General features: G+C 39.8%; 2 protein-coding genes across 2 annotated transcripts; both read right to left on the reverse strand.

Annotated features, from left to right (window-relative positions):
* Window positions 1-898: 898 nt before the first annotated feature.
* On the reverse strand, window positions 899-8,234 carry cmtm3 (CKLF-like MARVEL transmembrane domain containing 3). The gene is made up of 5 exons (XM_061741893.1): window positions 8,066-8,234; window positions 4,266-4,421; window positions 4,040-4,135; window positions 3,777-3,894; window positions 899-2,639 (listed from the first exon to the last, which is right to left on the reverse strand). Exons 1-5 carry the CDS (start codon window positions 8,183-8,185, stop codon window positions 2,611-2,613), a joined length of 519 nt encoding a protein of 172 aa, XP_061597877.1. The 5' UTR covers window positions 8,186-8,234; the 3' UTR covers window positions 899-2,610.
* Window positions 8,235-8,643: 409 nt separating this feature from the next.
* LOC133420384 (proteolipid protein 2) lies at window positions 8,644-10,871 on the reverse strand. The gene is made up of 4 exons (XM_061710076.1): window positions 10,741-10,871; window positions 10,194-10,349; window positions 9,990-10,085; window positions 8,644-9,679 (listed from the first exon to the last, which is right to left on the reverse strand). Exons 1-4 carry the CDS (start codon window positions 10,828-10,830, stop codon window positions 9,560-9,562), a joined length of 462 nt encoding a protein of 153 aa, XP_061566060.1. The 5' UTR covers window positions 10,831-10,871; the 3' UTR covers window positions 8,644-9,559.
* Between the last annotated feature and the right edge of the window lie 2,111 nt (window positions 10,872-12,982).

Here is a 12,982-nt window from a genome sequence, read left to right on the forward strand (position 1 = left end):
TTTCTTCTACTTTGGCGTACAACTGAGCAGTTGTTTTTGATGAAAGGACTAAACGTGTGTTTGTTGATAAAATAAATGTTCTACGGCCTAATTAATAGCCAAAAAATGCTTGATTTATCAGGCTTTTGGTCACATTTTAAATAATTTAACAATATTCTTTGTTATTCCTCTTGGTTTTGGTGACTGACATGCTTGTATAAAAAGACAATCACATTTGTATTTATATTTTTAACTTTCAGTAGTGGATTTTCTTTTCTTTTTTGAGTGACGCTATAAACAAGAAAATCAAACTAATTCATAATGATTATTGATTTACATAAATTGACCTTATCTTTGTAAAAAGCTACTAAGATTCAGCTTTTTCTGTGTGTGTGTGTGTGTGTGTGTGTGTGTGTGTGTGTGTGTGTGTGTGTGTGTGTGTGTGTGTGTGTGTGTGTGTGTGTGTGTGTGTGTGTGTGTGTGTGTGTGTGTGTGTGTGTGTGTGTGTGTGTGTGTGTGTGTGTGTGTGTGTGTGTGTGTGTAACTTTGTGCTACATTATGTTTTAAATAATTTTTAGTTAGGAGATGAAATGAAGGTTCGAAAACAAAAGTTTCCAGATTGGGACTTGATCTGAACTATGTCTGCTTTTCGTAACAAATGCACCAGGATCAGTCTTGTACAGCGTGGAGCCGTGCTCGGTTGTATTTTTGTATTTAAAATATACTAAATATCTTGGCATCAGTTTTTAGTGACTATTTCAATAAAGCACCATTATTTAAAAAGAGTTTTTATTCAAAAACAAAACAAAAACAACACATTGAAAAAGAAGGAAAAAAGTTTCACATATAACAGTTCAGCAAGGAGTTTGATCAGCTTAGTGCTTTTACATTTCAGTGTCAGCGTATAGCTCTCACCTGGTATAGCCTTACTACACACAAAGATGCCACAGAGTTTTACACTGGATTAATTACTCCAATTTGCAGTCAGCATCATTTTGACAATCACATTGTGCAGTTTGTATCACATGACCAGACAGTGACGCTCTCTCGTGCATCGGGAGAGGTGGATAAGGAGAACAATGAAAAAACATGCAGAATCGAAATGTAGTCACACAATTTCTATTTAGATTTTCTCAAAGAAATACTGCATAATCTAGACTTGTTGAGGCAGAAAGATACAGCAGAGGAACTGAAACATATGATTAGATGGTCTCTGTAACTTTGGGTTGAAAGGGAAAGTTCTAGCCGAGCCAGCTGTCTTCATTCTTTACTTCAAAGAATTATTGTAGTTCCTCTGGATTCAACTTTGATCTCTGCAGGATTGTACCGATGAACGCAGAAGAAAATACCTCTGAATACCACTGGACAGGCACACAACCACACACTAGTATCAAAAATAAACAAGAAAATGCATCCAAATAACGTGATCTAGAATAGAAACGCTGGTGAATGACTGTTGTCAGTTTTGCAGTAAAACTTGATTCCTGGAATTATTAAGGATTTTACAGCTATTTTGGTTGGTTTTTCTGGCTCTTAGATGCTACTATATGAGTAATTTTTTAAAACCCACATGTCCACTCTGTGAAAGGTTTGGTACGTTTTGTACCAGTGGAAGTAGCTGTGTATGGGAGGGGTACCAGAGCTATTTCCCAAGAGAGAATTATGTCAGATAATGGGTATGGCTGGCCAGGCTGCAAAGTCTGGAAGTGTAGCATCATTTCTTTCTTTTTTAATTTTGCCCAAACGAAATGTACCTGGGACATAAACACAGCATCACACAATCATTAACAGGCTGCCATGGAGTACAGCATGTCACCGTTACCGAGGTGTTAAAACATAAGAAGATACAACAGTCTTCACACACCATCCTCAAATGACTGAAAACACATTCCTGTAGATTTACAAAAGTTAGGTTGTAACCAGCCAACCAATCTCCTCGTCTATGTACAGCACATGCAGGTTTTAATCTGAACTCTGTTAACTGTATGTCACGTATTATTTTATCACTTCCACATAATAAGATCTGAACAGCTTTGATTTTATAAAATTATGAAGGAGTTAGTAAGTATTTATTTGTTAAGGCCATTAATCTAGCGTTTTAGTTTGACTTAGTTTAAAACACGGTCATAAGAAGTTTTCAAAAATCAGTTTTAGTCATGATTTCAGGTTTAGATATTTGCTTCCTTATTTTGATTATACAACTACTAAAAAAAAGAAAAGAGACAGGACAGTTTCACAGCTTTACGAAGTATCAGCAGGGATTTGGGAAAAGTGGATATTTTTTGATAACTGCATGTGGATAAGACACCCAGTATGAGACATGAGCTGTGTTATTTCTATAAACTAAATGGGAATATCAGAAAGCACTGGTGACACGAATAGTGTCAGAAATGTGCCACAGAACTTTTATACAGGTCTCCAGATTTCCACAACTACAAACAGAAGCGTGAAATGAACCAAAATAAAAACATTTTGATCCTGTTGTGCTGTTGTGATTTCTGCCGTTAACGGTTTTAACGCGGCATTTTGGAATAATGAGACTCTTGAAGGTCTTTGCAAATGGCAGCCCAGCACTGGTACCTCTTCACAAATGTTGAGATGAAACATCTCCTGGCGACGATCCCTGAGATTTCAGTCCGAGTCTGAGTCTGAAATATCATCTAGAAAAAAAGGAGAGACAAAACACAGACTTAGCGGTACTTCTTGCTTTGTTCTTTCATTGGATAAGGTACATAAATAAGTGAAGCTTTGGCATCTCTACAGAGCTTCTGGCAAGACAGCAACAACAACAAAAACAAACAAAACAAGTCCTGCATGATGAACGCTTTTGAGGTCAAGATGTGATGTTGTAGAGGAAAGTATATTGTGCTGTGTTTTTATCAAACTTCAGAATTGGAGGTTTTGGTGCATTAAACAATCTTGGAGGATGCGGTCGGGAGGAATCTGGCACAAACAAAAAAAATGACGATAAAACACTGTAATTTGAAAATACAGCAACTATTTCTTTTTTTTTAATCCTACACCACTCCCATCAGAGGAGCATTGGTTCAGTATATGAACTCTAAAGTTGAGAAGCTTCTCAAAGGGCTGAGGATGTGGGGGGAAACAACAGGCATTTTAATTAAATCGAGCATCCTGTATCATAACCTACAGCTACGACATTACTGAGACAGCAAATCATTTGAAGTTTGCCTGAAAATGATTATTATTTTAACTGCAGATAAACTTGGACCCTTGCAACACAGTTACACATTCATGTGAAAAAAGTACGGTATAAATGACAGTCTGAGCAAATCCTTACAACCTCCTGAATCTGAGAGGGCAAATAACCTCCAGGTACTGCTAATCAAAAATATTTGATTCATGGATCGTCAGCCGGCGTAGCCATCTGTATCCACAATAACTGAGTTTGAGTTAAAGATTATCATCTACAAAAGGCTTTTTTGTTTATGCTACCGTGAACAGCAGGGGATATGTGAATGACATTTGGCACGACAGTGCTAATTGTTTCAGACATATTTCATTTTTACATATTTTTCAAGAAAAAAACTAAGGTACATCATCTGAAACAAGTCTCTATCATACAATAACGATAGGAGCACGTTAAGTTATGTTATATTTTTATCCTGAATATAAAACATGCCTTCATAAATAGTCTTTGATATGTAAATCAAACAGTTACTACTACATGTTGCATGTGAGGCATTCACATTAAATTGCAGGAAATGTCAATGAAACCCATGGTGTGTTAGTTTCTTGCACTGTTTTATTCAGTAGATGTTTGCTTATGTTCTTACCTTGCTGTCCTGAGGGCTCCTCATTGGACCCCCCTCCTTGCTTTAAGAAAGTGGCCAGCTCATTAAAAATGAGATAAAAATCTATGGCAAAGGCAATGGTGGCGATAAACCCGAATATCTGCAAAAACAAGGACATTTTAGGAGAATACAGAGAAGAACTACAGCTGAAACAAAAGATGAGCATGTCAAACTATGGCCAAGTGCACAGCGTGTACTTAGCAACACATATACTTATGGTGTGACAGTTTAAAAGTGAGCCCTACCCCTGCAGCTTTGGAGGAGCCGTCCACATATTTGGACACTGCCATTATGGAGACAATGAAATAGATAATGGCAGCAGTCACACATCTCATGAAATCCTTTAAGAGAAGACACATGACTCAGGGACACAGCGTGATCTTGTTCTCTATTTTTCCAATTCATCGCGAAAGGGATGATGTCGGGTTCAGCAGCAAGTTGCAATAGCTTTGAAATGAAAACTGCTCTCACCATGAGAGGCCAGCAGAAGCCTTTAAACCTCTCGTTGAATTTGGTCGAGTAAGCAAACAATACGAAAACAGCAGCCAGGAACTCCAGCAGGGGGACGGTCACGAAGGCAGCTGCTGCTGACGCCGCGAAGCAAAAAAAAGATATGAAGGAAAGAGCCTGGAAAACAGAAAGAGATAAGATATAAAATACGTATATATATATATATATATATATATATATATATATATATATATATATATATATATATATATATATATATATATATATATATATATATATATATATAAATACATACATATATATGTGTGTGTGTGTGTGTGTGTGTGTGCATTTTTTTAACAAAGCTTGTAGAGGTCACAGCCGAATTTGCATTTTCAACCCAAATTACAAAACAAACTTCTGTGATCTCGGGTCTTCTACCCCTGAAATAAATGGTCCAGTACTTCAAAGCTGGGAGTCTGCTTGCATTACAGCTCTGGGCCCATTTCCTGTTGAGAGATACAGCTGGGATAAAGTTTATTCACATTGTCTTAAACATTATATCCCTCCTCTGTATCTTTTACCCACGAACACGCTGGTGCAAACACCCAGCAACCCTCAACTGTAGTCATGAAAGAGGATACTTGTGGAGCAGTTAATTGCTGTGCAAGTACAGCGAGCCTGTCTGTTCTTTGAAGCTCTCCCCTAGAAGAGGTGGACACGCCGTGTCAGAGCAGACCACAGCAAGTCCAGACGCCACAGTCTCAGATTGTCTTTACTTTGTCTCAGTGGGTTGCCCTGCAGTGGCCCGAGGGGATGATCTCCCTCTGAATGAACCGAAACTGGTGCAGCTGCTCGCCTGCACAAATGCTGATATACCCAAATGAGATAACTAATACAGGGAAACTCCAGAGTTTCCCTGTTTTCATATGAACGTAAAAATGAAAGCAGAACAGAACGGCATGGGTAAATCTGTAGATTTACAATAAAGTAACTGAATGAACATTAACACTGTTGTTTTCAACTGTCTTGGGGAAGGAGTGACACGAGGCTTTAATGAGTGACTGACTACTGCAGAGCTCCCACAGCTCAAGGCTCAAGGCCACACTAACAAAAAAGCCAAAGAGACTCAAATTTCAAAGATACAAAAGTGTGAAACAGAGCTTTAGAGGATTCATCTAATCAATAATCAGCAAGGTCTTTCTAGTCTAAATACTGAGATAAACATACACCCTACTCTGGATTGTTTGGGCTGGTGCAGGAAGTCTGTTGTGGGTGTATAAAAGGGTTTTTAAATGACAAAACATTGTAAACCTTCGAGGTGAGTAACATGTATTCTGAGAAGAAAATTCTAACAATACTCGTTGTTTTACAAAGGGAGGAGGCACCACGGTTCATGCACGTTCACCACTTATAGTTTCTGTTACTGGCAGCTTGTTTGCATTTTTGAGGTGTTTTCAAACACTGCAAAACATTATTCCTCCTGCTGTGATCTCACATTCCTTATCAAGTCTGTTTTTGAAGGAGGGTCCTGATGACTAATGCACGGTGGTCTGGCGCGGTCATGCTTGCTCAGCAGGATATCTGTCTGACTAATATACTCGTCAGAACAGCAGAGCTGTGATCTGCTTTCCCTCTGGCCTCATGTCAAACAATCAGCTCTGCAGGATTGGTACGACGCTGGCTGTAAGCTTTTCCTTTTAACGAGATAATAATGACTCAAGAGCTTCTCAGCAACGACAAGGACATCCCACACACACAGAATACACGGCACAATGCGGTACTGTATTGACAGATACCAGTGTTTCACACTTCTGAACTTTACGTGAAGTCTTTAGATTTTAAGGAGCCTTATTCAAATTCACCCCCAGAGACGTGTTAAAAACCTGCAACAGAAACACAACAGAACCCATTCTGAAGGTTTCTGAGTGACTGAAGGCTTCTGAGTGACGGACTTCAGGCTGAAGTGCCCTCCACTAAAATGGATGTGGGGTTTCACGTCCTTTTTTTCTGTTAAACCAGTTTAGTAGACATGCAGCTGGAGATGTTCGAGAGTGGTTCAGTAGAACCTGAATCCCTCAGGTTCATTGTTACAGGACCGTCAAGCTTGAATTTACAGTCTAGATGAAAAGTGTCTTTGCTGACTGAGTTTGTTGATTTTTCAGGTGGAAGATTTAGCAACTGATGGCCTTGGAAGAAGCCACGTTGTTGCTTATCACTGTTGCCTTACAGAAAGTTCCTGGTTTCAAATCCCAGCTGTCTATGTGGACTGTGCATGTCCTTCCCGTGCTTTCACGGGTTCTCTCAGTTGCTCTGGTTTCCTCCTGCAGTCCAAAAACATGCAGGTTTACACAGCGAATCAGCCAGTGTTCATTTGTCAGTGTTATTTTAACACCATTTAGATTAAAAGTAACACTTTCAGAGTAAATTCCATCAAGTGTTAGTGTCTATGTCCTGTGTGACATGCTTTCCAACACCTGCAGTGTTAAATTGACCACACCATTTTCAACTTCATGGGATCAACACTTATCTGTGCTCACCAGTATTCATCAAGTGTTGGAGTAACTTTGGTTCAGTCTTAGATAATAAACAATTTTCAAAGTGTTAAAGTAACGCTAAAAAAGTGGACACATATACACATTTTTCTAGTATTGAATTTAACCGTCTCAATTTAGCACCGGTGATTTTGCTGTGTGTGCTGACTTCACGTAAAGCTGGGATAGTTTCCAGCAGACCCCTGTGACTCTGAACAAGAAGAAACTGGTATAGTTAATAGATTGATGGGCTTAAAGGTTAATAAAAGAAACCATCCCCAAACAAAGAGCCGCCTTCATTTCTACCCTTTGATGAATGAGTCCTTGACTCATGTGTTGCATACTTTCATTTCTGAGATGCTTCTTTGTTAAGAAGTGGTCTTCGGACTAAATTAGGTCAGAAAGCATGTACAGTATATCTCAAAGGTTTTGACTCTGTACTTTGCAACAATATTCACCATGTGTGCACCTTTTCCCATACGTGATCCTAACATGATAAAGTATGAACACACTTTTGTGTTTTACTTTAAGATGGGTTACAGAAGGATTTGATCCAGAAGGTTTAACCCACAGTCACACTGCGAAGCTGCAGTAAAGAGGCTTTATTGTGGAGCTCTGCATTCCCACATGGAGGACAGAGCTCCAGGACGTGTGTTGTGGCAGCAGAGTGATGGATGTGACTGAAGTTTGATTTATGGTTCCGCGTTACACCAACGCAGAGCCTACGCCGTAGGGTCTGCGTCGATTTAACGCAGAACCATAAATCAGGCTTGAGATGGAGATATGTGCTCTCTCTCGTGACATAAACAGTGCTCTCAGTGAAGACCCTTGCAGTGAACTCATGATGCTGGTGATCCCCCTAAACCCCACCTATCAGTTCCTGCTTTACTAAAGATCCACTTAGCTTGGAATACTAAAAAGCATATATGCATTTTTGAATTCCTTCTAAATTCTCGGATCTGACATTAAAGACTGTTATTTGGCTTGACTGACGGGCTTTTTTTAGAAAACTTTTAACAAAACTGTTCAAGGGAGTGGCCGTTTATTTCAACTTAAATTAAATTCACGCCAAAGTGGCAATAAATCCGTTATGCCCGACTGTATCTTATAAATTCGCATCAAAATCATCTGCAGAAGAAGTGAAGAGGAAACAACAGTCGCAACTTTAGACGCGTCAAAGTGTCCAAAAACGCGCAGCGCGTTGGCGTTTGTGCGTATTATCTGCAAACAATGTCCTGATCTAGCGGTTTTTAAATTGCTGGCACAACTTCTCTGCTCACTTCTTACCACTTCAGCAATGAGCAGCATTCCTTTCCGGGATGTGGCGAACTCTTTGCTCGGGAGAAGCGAGAGCAGGGCGGACTGGCGCGGCCCGCTGGAGCTGCTGGGAGCCTCGATGTCCCCCATGCTGGAAGAAAGATCCTCTCCAAACTTTAGATAGCGGAGAACTCTCGGACTCAGGGCAGGGGAAAGAAAAAAAAGGGCTGTGTGGAGGCGTGAGGCTTCTCGAGGGTGGAAGCGGAAACAATGACAGCGCGGAAACGCAGCTCCAAGAGGCGCAACATCTGCTCTCTCCAGATGTGAAATGTGATGCCCCCATGCAGCTGCAGAGACTACAACACTGCCTGTTATTCCCTGAGAGGAAGAATACAGCTCAGGATATCACAAGATACTTACAATCTTCTTTATTCACATTTGTTTCTGTACAAGTGTTGGCAAGCCTATGACAATTTAATATACATGGCATAACTATGGATGAAAAAAAGTATATTAAAAAAAAAAAAAAAAAAAAAAAAAAAAATATATATATATATATATATATATATATATATATATATATATATGTATATATATATATGTGTGTGTGTGTGTGTGTGTGTGTGTGTGTGTGTGTGTGTGTGTGTTATATGCAGCATCAACAAATATTAAAGGAAACATATGAAACAAAACTAAAACAAGAACAAACATATGAAACAAAACTAAAACAAGAACTAACCCATCACTTAGACTAAATCCGAAAAGTTCTCGTAATGTGATGTCACAGATCCAGATCAGAGAATAGTTATCCACCCTCTCCATCTGTATCTACACTCAACTTCACACCACTGCGTTTGCTGGACCTCTGAAGTGCTGATGGGTGAATCCTGCTGATCTGAAGGATTGATCCGGATCTTTTATTTTTAAATAGTTGGGCTATTAGGCCTGTTACTGACATCAGGGTAAATCAGGGGCTTGTAGGAATTGCAACTCATTTTAACTCCCTTCATTTCTTGTTACTGCACTTTGGTGTGCTACTTCCATGTTTTCATCTAGCCGTTCCTGTTTCGCCCGCAGGATTCCTACGATAGTTTAAATGGAGTTGAAGGATAAAGGACTCATCTGATCTGATTCCAGGTACTGACTGATCCAAGAAGTCTTGGATCCCTTGGAGGAAACTGATTCCACGTACTCTGAAGTGGATCACAAAAAGCTGCAACACTAATTTGAAAAGAGGTCCGGTAACATCTGCTGTCTAAAACTAGGTCTGATGAACAGAGCGGTAAAGATAGGGTTGAAAAATTTATCTTTTGTACTGTAACCCAGAGGTATCTTGACATGTCAGGAAAAGGTATTAATATTAGTTAGAAAAAAAATCATATATGTCTCCTTTAAGAAAATCAGGCTACAAATGTTTAAGTTGCAAAAACACACTGACTGATGCACAAACGGTTTCAAATCACAAACGTGGTAAACCCAAACTTGCTTCAGGGGTTTTAGCACACTAAGATGTTGTTTTAACACTCAGCTCTTTTCTTCATTAGCTTCATTCTGTGTTACATTTCTTGATTTGTTAAATGTGATGATCTTGAAAAGCATGTAGATGTCCACACACAGCAGTCCAGCTGACAGGAAAAACACAATCTGCAAGTACAGAATGAATGCATTTTATTTCACTCCTCTCCAACACACTTGGAGTGCTGTCAGGTTGTGGGCACAAGGTTAAGCCTGGGGTAGGAGTAAGGGGGAGGTCCCATTAAAGCCATTAAAATGTTAGGTTTTCCTCTCCAGAAATGAATGTATTGTAAAACAAGCAAATGTACTGTCCACGTAAGAATTGGAAACAAGTCTCTGTGTGAGACAGAGGCCAAGTACTCAAGAGACTCATATTGCTTGGCTAAAACAAATAAAAGTTTTGTCTGGATCTAAGGTAGATTAATAGAATGATTCTCACCCCTCCTGCCAGGGTGCCGTTGGCTGTGTATGAAGTCATCGCTATCAGGCTCAAGACAGCAAGGTAGATTGCTGCAAACACTGAATTGAAAACATCCTGTAGAGAAATTAAGAAAAAAAAACTTATATTGCCATTTTCTTATCACAGTTTATGTACATTTACAAAATATACAATGTTTAATGAGGTGTTGTAGACAACACTCACAACGAGAGGCCAAAAGAAGAAAGTAAGCCTCTTATTGAGCTTCAGCACGTATAACAGCAGTAGAAGTGACGTGATGAGAAACTCCATCACTGAGGCTGCAATGTATCTGGGTGTGGATGCTGTGGTGAAACACACAAACGCCACAAACAGAGTCACCTAAAGAAGGAGAGAAGATACAGAATAAACACATGAAAGGAAACATTTAAGATTTTAAGTGTGAATTTCCAACAGAGGATGCACATCAGGTCTTCCCCTTAATTCGTGCAGCACGCTGAAAGAGGAACTGAGTTTCCGCAGATCTTTAATCAAACTGAGTTTCTGTTTTAGATTCTCAAATGCTGTTTTGGACCATGGCCACTGGTATCAACTAACTAGGCATAACGTGAACATTTAAAGTCAAGAAGCCGGTGGCACCAGCTCATTGCCTTGCAGTTTCACTTCCTCTTTCAAATGTGTTCACTTCAAGAGCATTTTAGCCGTTTCATAGTGCACGTATAGCTAAATTAGAAATGTACAAAGTTATAAAAGAGATACAAATACATCTCACCATTTCTGCTGCTTTCACAATTCCCCTCTTGGATTTGAGAAAAGCAGTGTCCACGTCCATGGTTGATACGTTGTTGTCATTCTCCGACATGATGAACAATTTTGTATTTGCAAAAGACAGCTTATTCAGTCCATTTCCTGAAACATGCAATTTCCTTTGAGATAAAAAGGAAATGACTGTAAGACTCTGCTCTAAATGTGCACACCAGAAACTACAACGACACTATTACCAAAAAAGAAGCAACAAAAAAAAGGCATACAGCTACTGCACTCTGACTCATGACACAAGGGGCTGCAACAGAAATGGAGGCTGTACATTCACATTTACTTTAAAAAAAGGGACTAAGGTACAAAACAATCTAAGATATACAGTGCCTTGCGAAAGTATTTGCCCCCCTTGAACTTTGTGACCTTTTCCCACATTTCAGGCTTCAAACATAAAGATATAAAACTGTAATTTTTTGTGAAGAATCAACAACAAGTGGGACACAATCATGAAGTGGAACGAGATGTATTGGATATTTCAAACTTTAACAAATAAAAAACTGAAAAAGTGGGCGTGCAAAATTATTCATCCCCTTTACTTTCAGTGCAGCAAACTCTGTCCAGAAGTTCAGTGAGGATCTCTGAATGATCCAGTGTTGACCTAAATGATTAATGATGATAAATGGAATCCACTTGTGTGTAATCACGTCTCCGTATAAATGCACCTGCACTGTGATCGTCTCAGAGGTCCGTTTAAAGCGCAGAGAGCATCATGAAGTACAAGGAACACACCAGGCAGGTCCCATATACTGTTGTGGAGAAGTTTAAAGCTGGATTTGGACACGAAAAGATTTCCCAAGCTTTAAACATCCCAAGGAGCACTGTGGAAGCGATAATATTGAAATGGAAGGAGTATCAGACCACTGCAAATCTACCAAGACCTGGCCGTACCTCTACACTTTCAGCTCATACAAGGAGAAGACTGATCAGAGATGCAGCCAAGAGGCCCATGATCACTCTGGATGAACTGCAGAGGTCAGAGGTCACCTACAGCTGAGGTGGGAGACTCTATCCATACGACAACAATCAGTCGTATACTGCACAATTCTGGCCTTTATGGAAAAGTGGCAAGAAGAAAGCCATTTCTCAAAGATATCCATATAAAGTGTCGTTTAAAGTTTGCCACGAGCCACCTGGGAGACACCAAACATGTGGAAGAAGGTGCTCTGTCAGATGAGACCAAAATCAAACTTTTTGGCAACAATGCAAGACGTTATGTTTGGCGTAAAAGCAACACAGCTCATCACCCTCAACACACCATCCCCACTGTCAAACATGGTGGTGGCAGCATCATGGTTTGGGCCTGCTTTTCTTCAGCAGGGACAGGGAAGATGGTTAAAATTGATGGGAAGATGGATGGAGCCAAATACAGGACCATTCTGGACGAAAACCTGATGGAGTCTGCAAAAGACCTGAGACTGGGACGGAGATTTGTCTTCCAACAAGACAATGATCCAAAACATAAAGCAAAATCTACAATGGACTGGTTCACAAAAACATATCCAGGTGTTAGAATGGCCAAGTCAAAGTCCAGACCTGAATCCAATCGAGAATTTGTGGAAAGAACTGAAAACTGCTGTTCACAAACTCTCTCCATCCAACCTTACTGAGCTCCAGCTGTTTTGCAAGGAGGAATGGGCAAAAAGTTCAGTCTCTCAATGTGCAAAACTGATAGAGACATACCCCAAGCGACTTACAGCTGTAATCGCAGCAAAAGGTGGCGCTACAAAGTATTAACTTAAGGGGGATGAATAATTTTGCACGTGCAATTTTTCAGTTTTTTATTTGTTAAAAAAGTTTGAAATATCCAATACATTTCGTTCCACTTCATGATTGTGTCCCACTATTTGTTGATTCTTCACAAAAAATGACAGTTTTATATCTTTATGTTTGAAGCCTGAAATGTGGCAAAAGGTCACAAAGTTCAAGGGGGCCAAATACTTTCGCGAGGCACTGTATGGAGCACCACAAGCATGATGAGCTCCAGAAGCTGAAGACAAGTTACCTGACAGACTCGTGCACTGCCACTGGACTGGTGAATGGGAACACTCCGGCCAGATAACAAAAACCTGCCAGTAATGCGTCAAACTCCATCAAGAGTAGGTTCATTCAAATTTAAAGCAAATATGTTTTCCTTAGATAACGTTAAATAAAGCCTTGGGATCTGACTCTGCTGAGCTCACTGGTGAATAAATTGA

Source organism: Cololabis saira, chromosome 2, assembly GCF_033807715.1.
Source record: "Cololabis saira isolate AMF1-May2022 chromosome 2, fColSai1.1, whole genome shotgun sequence".
NCBI lineage: Eukaryota > Metazoa > Chordata > Actinopteri > Beloniformes > Belonidae > Cololabis > Cololabis saira.

What these genes read in the sequence shown, in the direction of transcription:
- cmtm3 (XM_061741893.1), bottom strand. Translation starts at nt 8,185, where the DNA reads ATGGGGGACATCGAGGCTCCCAGCAGCTCCAGCGGGCCGCGCCAGTCC. An exon ending in TGCTGCTCATTGCTGAAGTG is followed by an intron (nt 4,422 to 8,065) that starts GTAAGAAGTGAG and finishes TCTGTTTTCCAG; the next exon opens with GCTCTTTCCTTCATATCTTT. An exon ending in GCTCCTCCAAAGCTGCAGGG is followed by an intron (nt 3,895 to 4,039) that starts GTAGGGCTCACT and finishes TTGTTTTTGCAG; the next exon opens with ATATTCGGGTTTATCGCCAC.
- LOC133420384 (XM_061710076.1), bottom strand. Translation starts at nt 10,830, where the DNA reads ATGTCGGAGAATGACAACAACGTATCAACCATGGACGTGGACACTGCT. An exon ending in TCTTCTTTTGGCCTCTCGTT is followed by an intron (nt 10,086 to 10,193) that starts GTGAGTGTTGTC and finishes ATTTCTCTACAG; the next exon opens with GATGTTTTCAATTCAGTGTT. An exon ending in ACGGCACCCTGGCAGGAGGG is followed by an intron (nt 9,680 to 9,989) that starts GTGAGAATCATT and finishes CTGTACTTGCAG; the next exon opens with ATTGTGTTTTTCCTGTCAGC.